General features: G+C 43.5%; 1 protein-coding gene across 1 annotated transcript in view; it reads right to left on the bottom strand.

Annotated features, from left to right (window-relative positions):
* Positions 1-20176, bottom strand: part of GLA (galactosidase alpha) — a 290628-nt gene extending 270452 nt beyond the window's left edge. Inside the window, exon 1 of the mRNA XM_075835636.1 lies at positions 19953-20176. Coding sequence (XP_075691751.1) covers positions 19953-20116 — 164 coding nt within the window. The 5' untranslated portion in view covers positions 20117-20176. The remainder of the gene's footprint in view (positions 1-19952) is intronic.
* Positions 20177-23174: the final 2998 nt, after the last annotated feature.

Genomic DNA, 23174 nt, shown 5'->3' on the forward strand with positions numbered 1-23174 from the left:
ATGCATTCCAACTGTCATTGTGACGTAACAGTCACACTGACAGGAAGCCTACGACGACCACCCTCCGGCTGGTCCTCATAGGCTTCTGTACATGGCAGCCCGGAAGCCATTGTCTGGTGTCCGGTTGCCATGGGTACCATCGTCAGCCCCATGATTTCACATGAGGGCTGCCGATCGGCGTTAAACATCTTAATTGTGGCGTTCAAAATCGAACGCCGCAATTAAGGGGGCCGCTGATCGGCAACGGGGAATGCAGGGCAGACACCCTGCACAGTTAGCCGCCGCTGCGGTGTAGGGCCGCGCGCCGGTTAACTGTCAAAGCCCAGACGTAACTGCACACATCGACGTGCAGTTACGTCAAGGTGCGGGAAAGGGTTAAATATGAGAGTAAATCTAAGCGCCATAGAAAAGACATGGGTCTGTTGACAAATTTTAGATGCAGCACGAAATAGAATTGCATTCAACTGGAAAATAAATAGGATTCCTTGTATTACCGAGGTAATAAATAAAGTAAATACATATTTTCAGTATGAGAAAGTCCTAGGATTAGATTGGGAGGTGGGAAAATATGAATTCCAGGAAAGATGGATGCCCTGGATAAGAAATCAACACTATTCAAACCGATTGGTTGTTAAGTGGCTAGTTATTCAGCTTTTTCCTTTTTCAAGTTCTTTCTTTTTTCTTTTTAACTTTTTCTTTTTTTTTTAATGTTACTTCTATTGCTTTATGGATGTAAAAAGCTTTGTTTACTATTATGAATTGTATATCTATAAATTTATTAATTAAAAAAAAAACAACATTTTGTGCGCGGATTTTGTTGCAGATTTCACCTCTTCTACATTGAAAAGGATGAAATCCGCAGTAAACATCCACAACAGAATGAGCATGCTGCAGATGTTAAATAAGCAGACTGCTCAGATTTCTGTATTGAAAAAATGTTCAGCAGCATGTGGATGAGATTTGTTCAAATCTCATTCACATGGCTGGGACTGTAATACGCTGTGGATTTTCAGCACGGAAAATATGCAGAATTTCCATCCCTTGTGAATACAGCCTTATTGTCACAACTCCAATTACTGCCATAATTGCCATTGCAGGGGAAAAGCTGTATTAAATGGCACTCATTCAAGTGAATAAGTGACCGTATAAGGCTGCATTCACACTACTGCCGTATATAACAGAGGCCACAACACTCTGCCACATGACTGACACCACCATGGACACCATTGACTTATAATGGGGTCTGTCGTGGTTTCAGTCATTTTGACGGGAAGAATAGCGATACATGCAACACTATTCTGTTCATCAAATCTTTCGGGTATTGCCCATGGAGGCTCTGAAAGTAGCTTCTGTCGTCAGTGTGAACAGAGACTAATACATGCTTGGCTAAGGCTGTCTATACACAAGAGAAAATTCATCCAAAAGGACAGGACAGATTTTGGTCATTTTAGTCAACCATCGTTTGTAACATTACCGCAAACAATCGTTCGCAATGTTCTGTCTACCGAAAATGTGATCGGCCAGGTTTGAAAATTTTGCCCCAGGGAGTCAGTTCTTAAAAAATAAATAAAAAAAAAACAAAAAACAAATCTCACTCCCTCATTGGACAGTTGTGTCTTATGTAGCTAATAGGACAGAAATAGCCAAGCACTACACTTGGCTGTTTCCGTCGGCCACATTAACATTGAACCGCCAGCGAGCATTTATTTATCTCTAGCAAAGAGCGGAGGATCCTGAACAGAGGAAAACTCTACCATCACCTCAGAATTCCATTATAAAGTATATGGAAATGGGTTTTCCCAAACTGGACAACCCCTTTAAGGCCTTATTCACATATTGTAGATTTGGTCAGTATTTTGGATCAAAATTTTAAAGCCAAAACCAAGACTGGATCCTAACAGAATGAAAATATTTATACTTCTTCTATTCTTTGTGTCAACTCTGGATTTTGGCTTTAAAATACGAATACAAAATATTAAACAAATCAGAAGTGTGTTAATGAGGCCTAAAGAAGATCTATCAGCTTCCTCAAGAAGGGGGCTGTTCTAGATGGTCACCCCTTTAACTATTGAGGTAAAAAGCTGATATTAATCCACTTCCTAGAGGCCTAATATTGTATTTTTAATCTTTTAGCCCAATGCCTAATATAAATAACAATATAAATTCCTATTGGAGTCAGAAATGGACACTTGCTTTGCCGCATTACATGTTTTACAGTGTACCAAACTTTTCAGAATACGCTGGTGTGTGTGTGTGTGTGTGTGTGTGTGTGTGTGTGTGTACAGGAGAAATTGCCATTATGGTTTGCATATCAAGTGGAGTTACTAAACCAGAGTTACAAAAGAGTTAAAGCCCCTGTAAGTACTCTTCTTTTCTTATACTTTAATAATTGTTCACTTTTTTTTGTAACTGGAATAATGGATAGCAAGTTGAGGTTTTCTTCAGTGCACAGTCCGCCATATGTATGCACGACAGGAGCCAGAGTTCCAGGGTGAATACCTCTGTGGCAGATGTGAGCATGTTGTTCGTCTGGAAGATCGCATTAGAGATCTGGAGGAGCAAAATGCAACACAGAGAGCAATAGACAATCTTGAGCGGAGCATGCTGCTGACTGAGCAAGCAGTTAGTGGGGTAGTACTGGAGGGTGAAGACATGTGTCAGCAGGATCAGGAAAGTAGCTGGGTTAATGTAGTTAGGGGCAGTAAAAAGGGGTCAAAGAAAAGGAAGGCCAATCTGGTTTCTGATATTCCAAGCAAAATTGCCAAGTTGGGTGACGATGCGAGGGTGTCGGTCTCAGAAATGGCAGCCCTAGTGGATACTGATCTCGAACAGCCGAACTAGAAGTTGGCGAGATTGAAATGCAGGTAAGGCAAGACAATTCTTAGTTGTACGGGATTCTATAATCAGGAAGACTGATAGAATAATTTGTCGCCAAGACTGCCTCAACCGAATAGTTTGCCGTCTCCCTGGTGCCAGGGTTCGGCATGTGGTGGAATGGGTTGATAAATTACTGGGAGTGGCTGGTGATGATCCAGCTGTCGTGGTACACCAAAGACCGAATAAATGGTAGGTGGAGGAGCCTTACGAAAGAACTAGGCTACAAGCTGAAGGGAAGGACCTCCAAGGTTGTATTCTCAGGAATACTGACTGTACCATGCGCACCACAGGAAAGACAGCGGGAGCTCAGGCAGTTAAATGCATGGCTTAAGTCTTGGTGTAGAGGAGAAGGCTTTTGGTTCCTAGAGCACTGGGATGACTTTTCATTGGGGTACAATCTGTATTCTGCAGATTTGCACCTAAATGGAAGGGGGTCTGCTGTGCTGAGGGAGAGAAATCTAGCTGGGGTGGCGGAGTATTTAAACTAGGGCTGAGGAGGGAGGTCAGTGTAGAAAATAAAGGTGTAGTCAGGTTAGGGAGGGGTCAGACTATATTGGTGGGTGGGAAACAGACTGTGTGGATAGGACTACACAACAGGATAGGGAGATCCTTTTGTTACAAAACAGCAATGAAAATAAAAATGCAAATAATGTCAAATAATCCCATTTGTCATAATGAAAGTGAAAAAATTAAAGGCAAGCTAAAGTGTATGTCCACAAATGGCAGAAGTCTAGCAAGGAAAATTGGGGAGCAGGAGGCCTTGGTACTGAAAGAAAATATAGATATAGTTGGTGTTGCTGAAACATGGCTAGACTTCATATGACTGGGCTGTAAATCTACAGGGTTTTACACTTTTTCGGAAAGACAGGACAAATTGGAAAGGTGGTGGTGTATGTCTGTATGTGAGAAGTGATATGAAGGCGAGTGTGAAAGAGACATTAGAGGGTGAAGATTGTGAGGAGATTGAAACTTTGTGGGTGGAACTAGAAAGGGAGGTAAACACTGAAAATATTACTTTTGGTGTAATCTATAGACCCCCCCCCCCCAATATAACTGAGGAGACGGAAGGTCAGCTATAGAAACAGATGGAGCAGGCTGCAAATGTAGTGATAGGGCAGATGGAGCGGGCTGCACAGGCGGGTACTGTTGTGATAATGGGAGATTTTAATTACCGGGATATTAATTGGTGTCATGGTTCGGCTTCAACTGCAAAGGGGAGAAATTTCCTCAACCTGTTGCAGGAAAATTTTATGGGCCAGTTTGTGGAAGACCCGACATGAGGTGAAGCTCTGGAACTGGTCATTTCTAATAATGCAGAGCTTGTTGGGAACGTCAATGTTCGTGAAAACCTCGATAACAGTGATCATAATATAGTTACAATTTACCTATACTGTAAAAAAGAAACACAGGCTGGGAGGGCAAAAACACTTAATTTTAAGAAGGCCAATTTCCCCAGGATGGGGGCTGCAATTCAAGATATAGACTGGGAAGAACTAATGTCAAATAATGGTACAAATTATAAATGGGAGATTATAGTGCAAAATTTATTCCTAGGTAACAAGCAGAAACGACTAAAATTTAAACCCCACATGGCTTACACCTTCTGTAAAATGGGCAATATATGACAAAAAAAAAAAAGGGCATTTGAAAAATACAAATCTGAGGGTACAGCTGTAGCCTTTGTAAAATATAAAGAGCTTAAAGAAGCTCTGTCACCACATAAGTGGCATATCTTGTACATAATGTGATCGGCGCTGTAATGCAGATTACAGCAGTGTTTTTTATTTAGAAAAACAATCATTTATCATATATCTATATCGCTATGTGCACCACATAAACACACTATCACATTACTGATGTGTCATGACAATGAATAGATATTACCTCCAGCCAGGAAGTGATGTTTATTCAGAATCCTGTCACTTCTGTAGCTCCTCTGTGATATTTACAGCAAGGCAAGCGTAATCTTGTTTGAAATGGCAGTTTACAGCGTAATCTCACGAGATTACGCTTCCTGTGCTGTAGTGTCGGGATTGTATTAGCGAACTGTCGGGATTCTGAATACACATCACGTCCTGGCTGGAGGTAAAGTATATTCATTGTCCTGACACTGCAGTAAAGTTATAGTGTGTTTATGTGGCTGCACATAGTGATATAGCTATATCGCTATGTGCTGTATAAATGAATGGAGAGAAGTGTATGACGCTGATTGGTCAGCGTCATACACGTCTCTCCCCAACGCCCACTTGGCCATATAGTAAAACACGCCCAGTTGTCCATTGAGAAACTCATTAGCATAAGGCTAATATAGGTCATAACTCCGTCAAAAATGATCGTTTTTCTAAATAAAAAAAAACCACTGCTGTAATCTACATTACAGCGCCGATCACATCATGTACAATATAGGCCACTTATAATGTGGTGACCGAGCCGCTTTAAAAAAAATCTGTAAAAATTTAATAAAATTAGCAAAAATACAAAATGAAAGGCAGGTGGCCAAGGATAGTAAAACAAATCCCAAAAAATTCTTCAAGTATATAAATGCAAAAAAGCCAAGGTCTGAACATGTAGGACCCCCTAGATAGTAGTAATGGGGAGTTGGTCACAGGGAATCAAGAGAAGGCAGAGTTACTAAATGAGTTCTGTATATACAACAGAAGAGTGAGCAGCTGATGTAGCCGGTGCTGTTAATATTGATATACTGAATTGGCTGAATGTAGATCTGGTCCAAGCTAAATTAAATCAAATACATGTACACAAGGCCCCGGGACCAGATGGGTTACACCCTAGAGTTCTTAAAGAGCTTAGTTCAGTTATTTCAGTCCCTCTTCATAATAAGGAACAGACGCTGTCAAACCAACCTGATTTGTTTTTAGAAGAGGTGAGCAGAAGCCTAGACAGAGGGGCCGCTGTGGATATAGTGGATGGGATTAATAGCACTATTTCTATTTTTGCAGATGACACCAAGCTATGTAATATAGTTCAGTCTAAGGAAGAAGTTCGTGAATTGCAAGCAGATTTAAACAAACTAAGTGTTTGGGCATCAGTTGGCCAATTAAGTTTAATGTAGATAAATGTAAAGTTATGCATCTGGGTACCAACAACCTACATGCATCATCTGTCCTAGGGGGAGCTACACTGGGGGATTCACTTGTTGAGAGGGATCTAGGTGTACTTGTAAATCATAAACTAAATAACAGCATGCAATGTCAATCAGCTGCTTCAAAGGCCAGCATATTGTCGTGTATTAAAAGAGGCATGGACTCGTGGGACAGAGATGTAATATTACCACTTTACAAAGCATTAGTGAGGCCAGTGGCGTAACTATAGGGGTTGCAGCGGTCGCAATTGCGACTGGGCCCGGAAGCCAGGGGGCCCGCGGCCCCCCACACCACATCAATGAAAAGTTACTATAGTAACTGGGGCCTATGTAATAACCTACACGGGCCCCTGTTACTATAGCAACTGACATTACTTACCCCTCCTCTTCCTGGAGCGCATCAGAGGTTCGGAGCGCTGTGCGCAGTGCATAACGTCACAACACTATGCGCTGCGCACAACATCCCGAAACTTGATGGAGTGAGAACCTGCGGCCGAAGAAGAGGCAAGTTTAATTTTAGTGATTTGCTGAAGCTTATGGGTCTGGGTCCGACACCCGGGACCCCTGCCAATCAGCTGTTTTGAAGGGGTTGCAACCGCTCGTACGAGCGCTACTTCCCCTTCATTCCGGGCACTTTCTAACACTGAATCGCCGACACGGACGTGTCAGCGATTCACAGTGTGAGCAAGTAAGGGAAATGAAGGGGAAGCAGCGCTCGTACGAGCTCTGCACCCCCTTCAAGACTGGACAACCTTTAAAGCCTACCATGTGTTAGGCTTAGATACATGGCCCCAGCTTATACTGCAGAAGAATACGGTCCAACAAACAGTATCACACATTCATATGGGCCCTGTATCTAAGGCCCTCTTCACATCACCGCTGCCCTTCCGTTGAGGGGTTCCGTCTGGTTAACCCCTTAACGGAAAGGCAAATGGAAACCTCCGCTTCAGTTTCCCTCACCATTGATGGTTTGTCACCGTTGTGAACGGGTTCCGTTGTTTTGGCTGAATCAATAGCGCAGTCGACAATGCAAAACAACGGAACCCTATCACAACGGCGACAAACCATCAATGGTGAGGGAAACTGAAGCGGAGGTTTCAGTTTTCCTTTCTGTTGAGGGGTTAACCCGACAGAACCCATCAACGGAAGGGCGGCGGTGATGTTAACAGGCCCTTACTAATGTGTTTTTTTTGTGTTTTGTTTTTTTTGCCGGTTCGGTTGTTGGACTACGTCGCAGTCGTGGACTACTTCGATGACGGATAGTTAATGAGGGTTGTGTGGGGGTGTCTTATTTCAATAAATATATTTTTTCTATATCTTTGTATTTTTTTTTAAACTTTATCGCTACCAACTTACTAATGGCCGCTGACAGGTTGACAGTGTCCATTACGAAGGCGGGGCTTGGTGTTAGCCGGTGAAAAGGCTAACACTAACCCCATTATTACCCCGGTACCCACCGTCACCAGGGGTACCAGGAAGAGCCGGGTACGATCCAGTACCCGACCATCTGTAGTGATGTTCGGGCACTAGGGCGGCCGCAGGCTGGTATTATTAGGCTGGGAAAGGCCAAAAACAGTGGCCCTTCCGACCCTGGTAATGCTAGCCTGCTGCTGCTGTGTTGTATCTGGCTGGCTATGAACTATGGAGGGGGACCCCACGTAATTTTTTTTATAAATAATTGGACAGCGCGATGTGGGGCTCCCCCATTTTTATAACCAGCTAGATACAACATAGCAGCATCAGTCTAGCATTACCAGGGTGGGAAGGGTCACAGTTTTTGGCCCTTCCCAGCCTAATAATACCAGCCTGCGGCCGCCACAGTGCCCCTCCGTCACTACAGATGCTCGGGTACTAGATCGTACCCTGCTCTTCCTGGTACCACTGGTGGAGATTAGTGTTAATCTCTTCATGTCTAACATGAAGTTCCGACTTAGTAATGGGCGTTGTCAAACAGCCAGCATCTATTACTAAGGTGGTAGCTATAAAGTTTAAACAAATACAAAAGACCTAGATAAAATATTTTATTGAAATAAAAATTCCACACAACCCTAGTTATCCATTTTATTGCGAAAAAAACACGCCATTATTGAAGTAGTCCTCGAATCTGAAGTAGTCCAACAACCGAACTTGTAAAAAAACAAACACACAAAAATAATTAGTAACACATCAAAAAGGAAAATAATTCTTAAACTTAATTTTCCTGGGTCTAGCGCTGGAGCTGCAATGTCAGTGAACTGGGCCCTATATCCAATCCTATAATGTGTGATAATGTCTGCTGGGCCCTATACCTAATCCTATCATGTGTGATACTGTCTGTTGAACTACTGTATCTAATGCTATAATGTGTGCTACTATCTGCTAAGCCGCTGTATCTAATCCTATCCATAGCTATAGGGTCGTAGTGCTATAGGTATGCTAGAGCTGTGCGCGCCCATAGCAGAGCTGTGTGCGCGTGCGCAGCACAGATATCTGTGTGTGCACCCAGAGCTGTGTCCTATTTTTGTGCAGCGGAGTATGCACGGGCGCTGCTGATCCTTCATAGCCGCTTTATCTTGTTTTAAAGAATCAGCGGCGAGCACCCCCACACACACACAAATCCCCCCAAACATGCAACTGCGCCACAAACAACCCCACCTCACTGTTCTTTCTTACGCAACATGTTTTTTTTAAAACGCTTGAATAAAAAACTAACGGCTTGCTTTCCCATTGATCTAAATGGGAAGCTTAATCAAGCGTTTTGAGTTTTTTTTTATTTTTAACGCATTTTGTATGAGCTTTTTGATGCATAATTCGGACTCCCATTGACTATGGGAACATTTGGCACGTTTTACGTGCAAAGGAATTGACTCGACACCTTTATTTACACTAAAACTTTTTAAAAACTTCTCTCCATTCATTTATATAGCACATAGCGATATAGCTACATCGCTATGTGCAGCCACATAACCACACTATAACGTTACTGCTGTGTCATGACAATGAATATACATTACCTCCAGCCAGGACATGATGTTTATTCAGAATCCTGTCACTTCTGTAACGTCTCTGTGATATTTACAGCTAGGCAAGCGTACGCTTTTTCTGCTGACTAATCAGCGTCATACACTTCTCCCCATTCATTTACACAGCACATAGTAATCTTACTAAATCACTATGTGTAGCCACATACGCACACACTAATGTTACTCAAGTGTCCTGTCAGTGAATATACATTACCTCCAGCCAGGACGTGATGTCTATTCACAATCCTGACACTTCGGTAACGTTTGTGTGAGATTTACAGCATGGCAAGCGTAATCTCACGTAATCTTGTTTTAAATGACAGTTTACAGTGTAATCTCGCGAGATTACACTTGTCTTGCTGTAAATCTCACACAAACGTTACCGAAGTATCAGGATTGTGAATAGACATCACGTCCTGGCTGGAGGTTAATGTATATTCACTGTCAGGACACTTGAGTAACGTTAGTGTGTATGTATGTGGCTGCACATAGTGAACGATGCAGGATCACTATGTGCTGAATAAATGAATGGAGAGAAGTGTATGACGCTGATTGGTCACTGATTGGTCAGCGTCATACACTTTTCTCTCCACAACGCCCACTTGGTCAAAAAGTAAAACACGCCCAGTTGTCCATTAAGAAACTCATTAGCATAAAGCTAATATAGGTCATAACTCCGTCCAAAATGATAGTTTTTCTAAATAAAAAGACACTGCTGTAATCTACATTACAGCGCCAATCACATCATGTACAATATAGGCCACTTATAATGGGGTAACAGAGCCCCTTTAACCCGGCAGGTGTTTTTGCAGAAATTAGTGTGCACTTGATGTTGCAGAGTGAAAATGGTATTTTTTTCCATAGATATGCCAATATGTGGTGCCCAGCTTGTGCCACCATAACAAGGCAGCTCTCTAATTATTATGCGGTGTTTCCCGGTTTTAGAAACACCCTACATGTGGCCCTAATCTTTTGCCTGGACGTTCCACCAGGCTCAGGATTGAAAAAGTACAATGCGAAGTTGAGGCCTAATTTGGTGATTTACAAAGTATTGGTTCCGAATTACAGGGCTCTGATGTGAAATAATAAAAGAAACCCCTGAGATGTGACCCCATTTTGTAAACTACACCCCTCAAGGCATTTATTAAGGGGTGTAGTGAGCATTTTCACCCCACAGGTCTTTTCCATAAATTATTGCGCTGTGGATGGTGCAAAGTAAAAAAGTTTCCCTGAATATGCCATTTCAGTGGCAAATGTGTCATGCCCAGCTTATGCCACTGGGGACAAACCCCAAAAATTGTTAAAAGGGTTCTTTCGGGTATGGCGATGCCATATATGTGGAAGTTGCCAACTAATGATCCCCGGCGGACACCGCATGTATATTGCCACATACCCTGAAAACTTGAATGTAACAAAGAAACACACATATGGGTATGTAAATGGCAAGGAGACTAAATAGTCACTACAAATAGCACAAAAATACGTTTATTTAGAAATAGGCACACTACATAAATGTGTTACAAACATTTAATACAGCACATCATGCTGTACCAAATACAAAACCCTGATAAGTGGCCAATAGAGAGTACCCCCCAAAACCACCTAAATCCCTCAGAATATATAGCTAACATAAAAGCATAAGAAATGTTGCATCAAACTGTAAGCATGGTTGCGACATGGATACCAAATAGCCAAAAGAAAGGGATGAAGGGGTCTGAATGCCCCACGCGTATCGCCACAATGTGGCTACCTCAGGGGTGATCGCCTTAGACGCTCAACATGAGCGCATGGAGCGGAGAAGATGCTGCTGAATAGTTTAATTGCTCTGCCATGAACTTATGCCACTGCAAGCACTCTCAAACTGGGAGCCGCAATCAGTAATATGCCAGTAATGTGCCACACACTTAACCCCTTCCCGACATTTGCCGTAAGTATACGTCATGGAAAGCCAGTGCTTCCCGCAAAATTTCATAACAGCAGGCCATCTGTGCACGATGCCCAGGGGGGGTGTCGCCTACCCCCCGCATCGGCTATCGCCGCCATTGGCCGGTCAATTCAGACCGGCCAATTGCGGCCGTTTGCGGCTTTAGCCTATTACTGTGCCACAGTGATATGGTGGTGATTGGTGCTGTCTAGGACAGCACCAATCACTACCATCTTCCATGTAAAAAATGGCGGTGATGCCAACCCCCCGATCGCTACGGTTGGTCGGTCTGCACCGACCGACCAATCGCAGCCATGGCGGGTGTTTGAAACACCCTTCACCAGCCCTGCCCACCTCATTCCGGTTAGGAACGGTGAGCAGAGCTGGAGTGACCGTCTGTGAAGCCAACTTACCGAATCTGAGGCCTTCTGTGCTGCGATCCTGCTGTGACGTCTTCACCCGACTGCTTCCTGCTGCAGAGTGAACCGTCATCATCATCAACTGTACTGCTGCTGATTTTTTTTTAGCAGCAGCACTTTTTTTCCTAAACTTCTTATCCCTGTACCCTCCCCCCCCCCCCCCCATCGGCCCTCCCCCTCTTTTGCCCTTTCCCTTTTTACGTCCTGCGGCTGCAGATCAGTGACCGCCATCACTGACCGCCAATTTTTGGCACAGGACTTCCTTTTTTTTTTTTTGCACCTCCCTGTGGCCACTGAGTGCTGATCAGTGACCGCCTCATTTTTTTTTTGGCGCAAGTTTTTTTTATTTTTTGGCCTTTTGTATTACTGCACTTTTTTTTTGCGTGCGCCCTGCGGCTACTGAGTGCCGAGTCTAATAATCTAAAAAAAAAAATAGCATTAGAGTAGCGGACCGTTTTGTAAAAAAAATATATAGCAGAAGTTATAGCTATATATTTTTTTTATACAGTTTGAATAAAATTTATATCTTCTAGTCAGCGTCCGTTTAGTGACGGACATTCAGTCCGTTCACTAAATTTTTGATAGCGTAGCGACAGTTTTAGCATAAATTTATATCTTCTAGTCAGCGTCCGTTTAGTGACGGACATTCAGTTTTTTTTTTTTAACTGAAGTTCGTTCACTAAATTTCTCATAGCGTAGCGACAGTTTTAGAGTAAATTTACAGCGTTATAGTTAGCGTTAGTTATTTATTAGTTAGTGTCAGGTAGTCAGGAATTTCTCTTCTTTTTCTGCTCTTCCTTTTTTCAATAAATTTCATATACACGTAAAAGCACAACACACAACCACCTCTATAAAAATAAATTATTACGCGTATTGAAGCACTACATACCCCCCTAATAAAAATGTCCCAATCATCCCAAAGGGTCTACTCAGCCGAGGAGGCATACGCCATCCTGGCCTCTGACACTGAATCGGCCAGCAAGGGAGAAGAGGAAATTGCCCCATTCCTCTTGAGCTCCTCCTCATCATCAAGATCCAGTGATGAGGAACCCCCACAAAGGCGCCCCAGGACATCAGCTCAGGCAACCCCCCAAATTAGTGATATCGTGTGGAACCCAACCCCTGATAATTATGAGTCTCACATTCCGGATTTCACAGGAAACTCAGGAATTCGGTTAGAAACTGCAGGCCTCACGGAAATTGACTTTTTCAAGGTTTTTGTTAATTTAATGGTGGCCCAAACAAATTTATACGCCCAGCAATTTTTAGCCCAAAACCACACTTCATCATTTGCTAGGTGGACCCCCATAGAGGCAGCAGAAATTATGAAATTTTGGGGCCTTATTCTACATATGGGCCTAGTAAAAAAGCCAGAGATTAGGCAATACTGGAGTGCAGACATTTTATACAGCACCCAATTATACCGCATGGCAATGACCCGGACTCGATTTGAAATCATTCTGAAATTTTTGCATTATAGTGATAATGCACAGTGCCCACCCCGTGATGACCCCACATACGATCGCCTTTTCAAAATCAGGCCAGTCATTGATCATTTCTGCACCAAATTTCCTGAAGTGTACACCCCCCGAAAAGAATATAGCAATAGACGAGTCCCTTGTACATTTTAAGGGGAGACTAAAATTCCGCCAATACCTGCCAAGCAAGAGGGCGAGGTACGGAATTAAAATGTACAAGCTGTGCGAGAGCAGCTCAGGGTACACCTATAGGTTTAGGGTTTATGTAGGGAAGGACACTAGGCTAGAACCCCCAGAATGCCCCCCTGTCCTGCGAGTTAGTGGGAAAATAGTGTGGGATTTGATGCACGCACTGCTGGACCAGGGTTATCACCTTTACGTGGATAACTTCTACACCAGCATCCCACTATTTAAATGCCTCTCCACCAGAAATACTTCAGCATGCGGCACCGTGCGCAAAAACCAGAGAGGCCTCTCTAAAAATCTGGGCAACCACTAAGAAAGGGAGAAAGCAGGGCACTACACAGCGATAACTTGTTGCTGGTCAAATATAAGGACAAGAGGGATGTTCTTATGTTGACCACAATACACAGTTGCGGCAGCACCTCTGTACCTGTCCGAGGTACCACCACAATGACCTCCAAGCCAGATTGCATCCTCGGCTACAATAAGTACATGGGAGGGGTTGATCTCTCTGATCAAGTACTACAGACATACAGTGCCATGCGGAAAACAAAGGTGTGGCATAAAAAGCTGGCCGTGCACATAGTGCAGATGGCATTGTATAACGCTTAAGTGCTATACCAATGGGACATTCCTTAATTTTCAAGAGGTGGTTATCAAGGACCTTGTATTTGGGAACCAGGAAGGGGAGGGCCCCAGTACTTCTAGAAACGATGGTCCACGTATTGCACCAGGACAACACTTTCCCGGCGAAATCCCCTCCACTGGTAAAAAGGGAAGGAGCCAAAAAAGGTGCAAAGTCTGTTACAAAACGGGGAGAAGACGAGACACCATTTATCAGTGCGACACCTGCCCGACAAACCTGGCCTGTGTATAAAGGAGTGCTTCAAAGTTTATCACACATCCATGGATTTTTAATTGGATCATTTATTTAAATGCTCACTATACCACTAAATAATTTCCTTGAGCGGCATGGTTTCCCAAAAGGGGTCAATTTTGGGGGGTTTCCACTGTTTTGTTCCCTCAGGGGCTTTGCAAATGCAACATTGCCTCCGCAAACCATTCCTGATAAATTTGAGCTTCAAATGGCGCTCTTTCCCTTCTCAGCCTTGCCGTGTGTCCAAACAGCCATTTATGACCACATGTGGGGTACTGTTTTACTCGGTAGAAATAGCTTTACAAATTTTGTGGAGCTTTTTCTCCTTTTGTCCTTGTGGAAATGAAAAAAAATATAGCAAAGCCTACATTTTATTTGAAAAAATGTAGATTTTAATTTTCACGACCTACTTCCAATAATTTCTGCAAAAATCCTGTGGGGTCAAAATGCTCACTATACCCCTAGATAATTTCCTCAAGGGGTTTAGTTTCCAAAATGGGGTCACTTGTGGGGGGGGTTTCTACTGTTTTGGCACCGCAAGAGTCCTTCAAACCTGATATGGTGCCTAAAATATATTGTAATAAAAACAAGGCCCCAAAATCCTCTAGGTGCTCCTTTGATTCTGAGGCCGATGCTTCAGTCCATAAGCACGCTACAGCCACATGTGGGATATTTCTGAAAACTGCAGAATCTTGGCAATAAATATTGAGTTGCATATTTCTGGTGAAACTGTGTTACAAAAAAAATGGATTCAAAATGAATTTCTGCAAAAAAAAAAAAAAAACGAAATTTGTAAATTTCACCTCTACTTTGCTTTAATTCCTGTGAAACGTCTAAAGGGTTAAGAAACTTTCTAAAGGCTGTTTTGAATTCTTTGAGGGGTGCAGTTTTTAAAATGGGGTGACTTATTGGGGGCTTCTAATATATAAGGTCCTCAAAGCCACTTCAGAACTGAACTGCCCCCTGTAAAAATAGCCTTTTGAAATTTTCTTGAAAATGTGAGAAATTGCTGCTAAAGTTCTAAGCCTTGTAACGTCCTAGAAAAATAAAAGGATGTTCAAAAAATGATGCCAAAACTAAAGTAGACATATGGGGGATGTTAATTAGCAACAATTTTGTGTGTTATAACTGCCTGTCTTACAAGCAGATACATTTAAATTGATAAAAATGCTAATTTTTGCAATTTTTCACTATATTTTGGTGTTTTTCACAATTAAATACTGAATGTATCGACCAAATTTTACCACCATCTTAAAGTCCAATGTGTCACGAGAAAACAATCTCAGAATCGCTTGGATAGGTACAAGCATTCCGACGTTATTACCACATAAAGTGAAACATGTCAGATTTGAAAAATGAGGCTCTGTCAGGAAGGTCAAAAGTGGCTAAAGAGGGAAGGGGTTAAACAATAGGCTTAGTCTCCCCTGATGACTGTCGCCTGGAGGAAACGCGTCGGGAGACTCTTTCCAAACTTGATGTGAATAGAATTCCATATTTATCTATCCAACTTGATTGAGAGAGAGATCACAACAGGAACAGGTAGGGGGTATATACACACAACAAACCCCATAGCTACTACAAGTCCTTTTTCATATATGTGGGAAATACATTAGGATCAATACTTTGGAATACCAGCTCTCAAATCACATTTCATCAATGTTTTTTATATGTTGCATAATTTGTGGTTTTTTTTTCTTCATATAACATGAGGGTTACACTCGCAATATTTATGTTTATTTAACCCCTTTTTTTATTATTATTATTAAGGATGTCATAATATGTACCTTTTTTTCTTGCATGTAGTTATTTGTTGTATCCATTTTATATTATACTTCAGTAAAAGTTATATTTTATTATAAACTCCAGTCCCTTTCCAGTGATTTTTTTTGGTTTTTGTTTCTGACTTACTGTGGAGCACATACCAGTCCCCACGGTGAGGAATCATTTTTTACATCCGGTGATACCAAATTTATGGCACTTTTTTATGTTTTACAACTTTTTGCACAATAAACGTACTTTTGTAAAAAGAATGTATTTTTTCTGTCGCCATTTTCTGAGAACCATAAGGGTATGTGCACACACACCAATTACGACCGAACACAGTGCAGGGAGCCGGGCTCCTAGCATCATAGTTATGTACGACGCTAGGAGTCCCTGCCTCGCTGCAGGACAACTGTCCCGTACTGTAATCATGTTTACAGTACGGGACAGTTGTCCTGCAGCGAGGCAGGGACTCCTAGTATCGTACATAAGTATGATGCTAGGAGCCCGGCTCCCTGCACTGTGTTCGGTCCGGTACTTGCGGCCGAAATACGTCCGTCAATTACGGACGTAATTAGTGTGTGTGCACATACCCTAACAATTTTTTCATCGAGGGCTTGTTTTTTGCGAGACAAGCTATAGTTTTTATAGGCACCATTTTTGTATACATGTGACTTTTTGATCACTTTTTATTTCAATTTTTGTAGGGCAAAGTAACCCAAAAATTCTGGCATTGTTTTTTTTAAGGTTTTTGTTTTTTTTACGCCGTACACTGCGTGTAATAAATAACAATGTTTTTATAGTTCAGGCCATTACGGTGGCAGCGATACGAAATATGTATGGTTTATTTTCAATAATAAAGAATAAATAAGCGAAAAAGGCCGATGGTGTTTTTTGTTACTACTTGAAACATTTATTATATTTTTGACAACTTTTTTTTTAGTCCCACTAGGGGACTTGAAAGTCCAACTGTCAGATTTTTAGATCTGTCAGTCACTGCAGTAATGGCAGAGCAGGAGGCCATTGTTAGGTCTCCTGTTGCCATAGCAGCAGTCAGCAGCCCTGCGATTGCAGGGCAGAGCTGCCGATCACTAAGGCCTTATTCACACGAACGTATAATAAATCCGTGCTACGCGCGTGATTTTCACGCGCATTGCACGGACCTATTTTAATGAATGCGGCTGTTCAGACTGTCAGTGATTTTCACGCAGCGTATGTGCGCGGTGTGAAACTCATGACATGTCCTATATTTGCCCGTGTTTCGCGCTGCACGCACCCATTGAAGTCAATGGGTGCGTGCAAATCGCGCTCGGCACACAGAAGCACTTCCAGGTGCCGCGCGTGATGCGCGCTACAGTAGTAAAAAATGTGAATGAAAACAGAAAAGCACCACGTGCTTTTGTTTGTAAACATAAAACCAGAGTGTCACCATGATGCCGGCTGCACGAAAATCACGCAGCCGCGCACGATATGCTGATGACACACGGAACTTTTGTCGCGCGCACAAAACAGACATGTCCATGTGAATAAGGCCTAACCTTAAGAAAATGTTACAGTAAGGCCCCATGCACACGACAGTATTTTTCATCAGTAATTACTGACAGTAAGGCCACATGCACACGACTGTAGCCATGTGCACGGCCGTGATTTTCGGGTCGGCTGGGGGCGGAGTGTCACCCGCAAATCGCGGGCCGTGCACATGGCCGCGGCCATTATTTTCTATGAGCCTGGACCGCAGAACACGGCCGTAATAAGGCATGTCCGTTCTCTCTGCGGTCCAGGCTCCTGGGCCATGCACGGACCGTGAAAACCACGGTCGTGTGCATGGCCCCATAGAAATGAATGGGGCTGCAATTCTCACGTGGATTTCCGGGGAAATTACAATCGCAAAAGCATGTTCTTGTGCATGGGGCCTAAATACTCACAGTAATTACTTAGACCCCATGCACACGACCGTAAAAAACTTCAGTTTTTGAGGACCAAAATTGCGGTCCGCAAAAACGGAGCCATTCACTTTCATTGAACGCGGACACCTTTCCGTAGCACTACGGAAGGGTGTCTGTGCCGTGGAAATGTTCCGGGAATTATGGAACATGTCCGTTCTTTTGCATTTTGCGGGCCGCGCTCCCATACTTTGTATGGGAGCACGGCCCGAAAATGCGGCTGTCAGTCGGCGGCCGGCCGTGCACGCAATCGCGGGCCGTGATTGCGGGCACGGTCGTGTGCATGGGGCCTTACCCATTCATTTCTATTGGCGACGGACACCTTTCAGTATTTTTACTGATGGGTGTCGGTGCTGAAAAAAAAATTCATAGAACCTGTCCTAGTCTTGTCAGTAATTACGGCAAGGACTCTTCCATAGAAATCTATTGGAGCTTCCGTAAATACGGACGACTACCGATGTGAATCCGTAAACAGTCTGTATTTACGGAAGCATTGCTAGGCAACATGTTAACATAATTTGCAACCTCCCTCTTTTTGTACGGATCCATATATACGGATGCAATACGGACCATATTTACTGACACCCTTCCGTATATACTGATGAAATACGGATGCCTACTGATCCGTATTTACTGACAGCATTTCGGGATAGATGAAAATACTGTCACATGCATGGGGCCTAATACAATAATTTTTTTATCTCTACCAATGATATCCTTACAGGTAGAGGTCAACCATGTAAAATAATGTGATGACTGGAATTTTGGAAGCCTGCCACTAGGTTTGGAGCCACTAAACCACCAGCATGCGGTTATGTAGCTGGGGTTTAATGTTCCAATTGTGGGCCACACCGAAACCGGGCGTTTAAGCAATGGTTAGTACAATAACTTTAGACGTTACAGAGAGTAGTCCGGCGGCATCGGGTTCATGCACATAGAGCAAAGGATAGTACACCTCACTTTATTCTGCCCCCAGTCTCATCTCAGTAACGTGTAAGTTATTTTACTAACTATTCCCTAAATACCCGGTTTCAACGTGGGTAGTTTTGGAACACTAAACCCCAGCTGTATAAAGGCATGCTGGTGGTTTAGTGGCTCTAAACCTAGTGACAGGTTTTGGAAGTACACAAGCTTATTTTAGCTTTGTACCGGGCACAGAGATGATTCTAGGCTTGCAGTTTATGTTTTTGTGCAGCACAAAGTGGCACCATGATATCACCAATAAAAAAAAAAAATAGAAAATAAGTACAGCAGAACAGTGAGTTAGGTCAGGTTCACACAGTGCAGTTTTTGTACTTTGGGATGCAGTCACACGGGTAGAATTGTTGCAAATATTTCTGCAGCTGAAAATCAGTTCCATACATATGAATGGAAATGAATGAAATTCTGCAAGTTCAGATAAATAGGACAGTCACATAAATTTCTGCCACAAGTCTGCTGCCTGTGAACATATCCTTATGCCAAATGCACATGACGCGTATTATGTGCGGATTGCCGCTCGCATTTTCGTGCAGCAAATCCGCAGCATAATACAGTACCAGCAAAGTAAATGAGATTTCAAGAAATCTCATTTACAAGTTGAATTTCATTTTTTTTTCTGCACATGAATTGACCTGCGGTGCGTATTTTAAAACCCACAGCAGGTCAGTTTACCTTGCGTTTCCTCTTGCGAATTATACCAGACTAGTTTTTTTTTATTGTTTTTTTGTTTTGTAAAAAAGCACCAAAATCCGCAGCATAAAAACACACCTATTTCCGCACTAAAATATAAAACCGCATCAACAAAACGATTTTACCTGCGGAGTAACCTAAAGGTTTAGATGCAGATTTTCTGCACCAAATTCCACAACGTGTGGATTTAGCCTTAGAGCGTTTGCGCCATACAGCGACAACACTGGGTTTTTCACAGCCAACTGCAATTTTAATGGCATTGGTCCCAGAAAAAAAAATCTCACAATTTTCACATAGGGAAATCAGCACTTTGTGAGTGAAATTCTGCAGTGGCTACATCCACGGCAACTTAAAATCAAATGCGCTGTACATGAGAGTTGCAGCCACATTGCGACATCTACGAGTAAAATAGTTGTGTGTGTCTGACAACTCTGTTTGAAAGTGCTGCCGTGGTCACATAGTGCATGGAGCCACGCAGCGTGCATGGAGCCACATCCGTATAAATAAGTGGGCGGTGGGACGAACTACTTTTTGTATAAAAAAATAAAAAATATAAAAAGGGTCAGACACAGTTGTCAGCGGTGGCATCATTCTATCACTACTAACAGACAACACAGAAGAAATCTATTCTAGAAACAATGCTTTCCGTCCACAGATCTCCAGTAACACCCTGCCGGAGACCGCCACTTCCTTGTTGTGCCTGCGCCGTGCCCTCACCTGATGCAGTTGGTAGGATCCTTCACACAGTCCGTCTCACACATGAATCTCTCCCAGTGTAACCAGCCCATTGGAGGAGTGAGCGCCAAGCCATTGTTGAGGCCGGGTACTCCAGGCATACACAGCACGACAGCCGCGATCAGTGCCCACCACACACACTTCATGGCTACTAGGACCGTGCATAAACCTGCAAAATACACGGCGTCAGTGCACAGCCAATTAGCGGGCCCCTTCCGGGAAAATCTCCTCCCCGAGGGCGGAAGCCATGGCAACTAGATATGACAGTGGGAGGGAACGATTTTAAGGTCGAGTTCACCTTATGTAGCGCTATTTGAAGCGCCGCGTGTGTGAACTAGTACTAAGTTGTTTATAAAATGTTTTGTAAACATCAGGGTCTGCCTTAGGGGTGTGCGACCTGTTGCATTGCACAGGGCGCATCACTCCAGCAGGTGGAAGGGGGCACTGCGCTGGCTCCCTTCCCCTGCTTGTTTCAGAAGCGCACGGTCTTGGCGACTCAGCAGCCACTTTTCCGCCTGAGCCCCTCGTCACTCAGTGGTGTCGCTACCGCTGCAGCAGCCATAGAGGCCGCTAGCAGCAACACCGGGCATGAGGGCGCCCGTCTAGACTACTAGCATAGCAGAGCAGGGAGGTATCTCCGTGCTCTGCTATGTACTAGCGCAACTGTAGCACCCTGAAGAAGCAGAAACCCCGTGTGGCCGGGGATTCCATTCCTGGACGGAGCGTTTGATGTCTCCAAACATATATGGACAGTGACATCAGGGGCAACTGCCTGAAGCGGAATCCCCGTCTACAGCGTTACCGACTCTGTGACCGGGGATTGAACTCCAGCAGAAGCCCTTGAAGTCACTGTTCATAAATGGACAGAGGCGTCAGGGGCTTCTCCTGGAGTGGAATCCCTGATGCTGTGACCGGGGATTCAACTCCAGGAGAAGCCAGTGACGTCACTGTCCATAAATGGACACAGACGACAGGGGCTTCTCCTGGAGTGGAATCCCGGTCACAGCGTAGGCAACGCTGTGGACGGGAATTCGGCTTCAGGAGTTGCCCCCGATGTCACTCTCCATACTCCAGGAGCGGAATCTCCGGCCATAGGGTGATTCTGCTCCTTCAGGGAGCTACAGTTGCGCTATATACAAGGGGGTTGTGTGGCACTACCTACAAGGGTGCTGTGTGGCACTACATACCAGGGAGCTGTGTGGCACTACCTATAGGATATTGTGTGGCACTACTTACAAGGGGGCTGTGTGGCACTACCGACTGGGGGCTGTGGCGCTACCTATAGGGTACTGTGTGGCACTACTTACAAGGGGGCTGTGTGGCACTACCGACTGGGGGCTCTGTGGCACTACCTACAAGGGGCTATGTGGCACTATCTATAGGGAGCTGTGTGGCACTATCTACAAGGGGGCTGTGTGGCAGGCGGAATCTGTGAGTGACGGGCTGATTGTCATTTAAGTGAGAGTGGCGGGCTGATGGTCATTTCACTGGGAGTGGCGGGCTGATGATCATTTCACTGTGAGTGACGGGCTGATGGTCATTTTACTGTGAGTGGCGGGCTGATGGTCATTTTACTGTGAGTAGGGGCTGATGGTCATTTTCTGTGAGTGGGGGGCTGATGGTCATTTTACTGGGAGTGGTGGGCTGATGGTCATATTACTGAGAGTGGGGGGGCTGATGGTTATTTTTCTGTGAGTAGGAGCTGATGGTCTTCAAGTGGTTTCCACCTCTGAGCTCCAATTAAAATTAATAGGATTTAGAAAAAACCTGCGTCGCCCGTTTGGGAACATACCCTACGAGTGTAGTGCTTGTTTTTAGCCGTTTACTGTCTTTCTCAAAGCAATTTTTGTTAGGGGTGCCCTGAGGAAATTTAATTTTTTTCAGTGTTGCCTCGAGTCCGAAAAGGTTGGGAAACTCTGTACCAGGCTACAGGATCACGCCGGTCTACGCAAGGATCACGTCGTGGAGCAGCTCAGTTCGTCGTGGAAATGGAGCCTAGGTGAGTATATATTTTTTTGTTTGGGGGCACTGTCTACAATGGGGAGGGAGGGCTGTATGGCACTGTCTACAAGGAGGCTGTATGGCACAATCTACAGAGAGGCACTATCTACAAAGGGGGGTTGTGTGTGGCCGCCAGGGGAGGAGGGCATTATACTGTGTGGGGGCCACTAACAGACATTATACTGTGTAGGGGCACTACATGGGGCAATATACTGTGTGTGGCCCTTAGGGGGCATAATACTGTGTGGGAACAACTAGAGGACAAAATACTGTGACCTTGAAGGGGTTATAATATATTATATTATTAAATATTATTATTATACTGTATGGGGGGCACTAAAGGGCCATTATAATGTGTGGGGGCACCATATAGAACATTATAATGTGGGGGGCATTATACTGTTTTTATGGGGCATTTTTTTTATGATAGGGGTGGGGCGCCCAAAAATAATTTTGCACAGGGCACCAGCTATCCCTGGTAAACATAGTCAGGGCGGCCATAGATGTGAAGCTTTGACATATTTAACCCCTTCCCTCCAGAGCCTCATTTTTCAAATCTGACATGTTTCACTTTATGTGGTAATAACTTCAGAATGCTTTAAACTATCCAAGCGATTCTGAGACTGTTTTCTCATGACACATTGGACTTTATGTTACTGGCAAAATTTGCTCGATACATTCAGTATTTAATTGTGAAAAACACCAAAATTTGGTGAAAAATTGCAAAAATCTGCATTTTTCTAAATTTTAATGTATCTGCTTGTAAGACAGGCAGTTATACCACCCAAAATAGTCACTAATTAACATCCCCCATATGTCTGCTTTAAATTGGCATCGTTTTTTGAACGTCCTTTTGTTTTTCTAGGACGTTACAAGACTTAGAACTTTAGCAGCAATTTCCCACATTTTCAAGAAAATTTCAAAAGGCTATTTTTACAGCTTCCAGTAAAGTTCTGAAGTGGCTTTGAGGGCCTTATATATTACAAAACCCCAATAAGTCAACCCTTTTTTTAAAACGGCAACCCCAAAACTATTCAAAACAGCATTTAGAAAGTTTCTTAACCCTTTAGACATTTCGCAGTAATTAATGCAAAGTAGAGGTGAAATTTACTAATTTCATTTTTTGTTGTTTCAGAAATTAATTTTAAACCATTTTTTTGTAACAAAGAAGGTTTTACAAGAGAAATGCAACTCAATATTTAT

This window comes from Rhinoderma darwinii, chromosome 8, assembly GCF_050947455.1.
Source record: "Rhinoderma darwinii isolate aRhiDar2 chromosome 8, aRhiDar2.hap1, whole genome shotgun sequence".
NCBI lineage: Eukaryota > Metazoa > Chordata > Amphibia > Anura > Rhinodermatidae > Rhinoderma > Rhinoderma darwinii.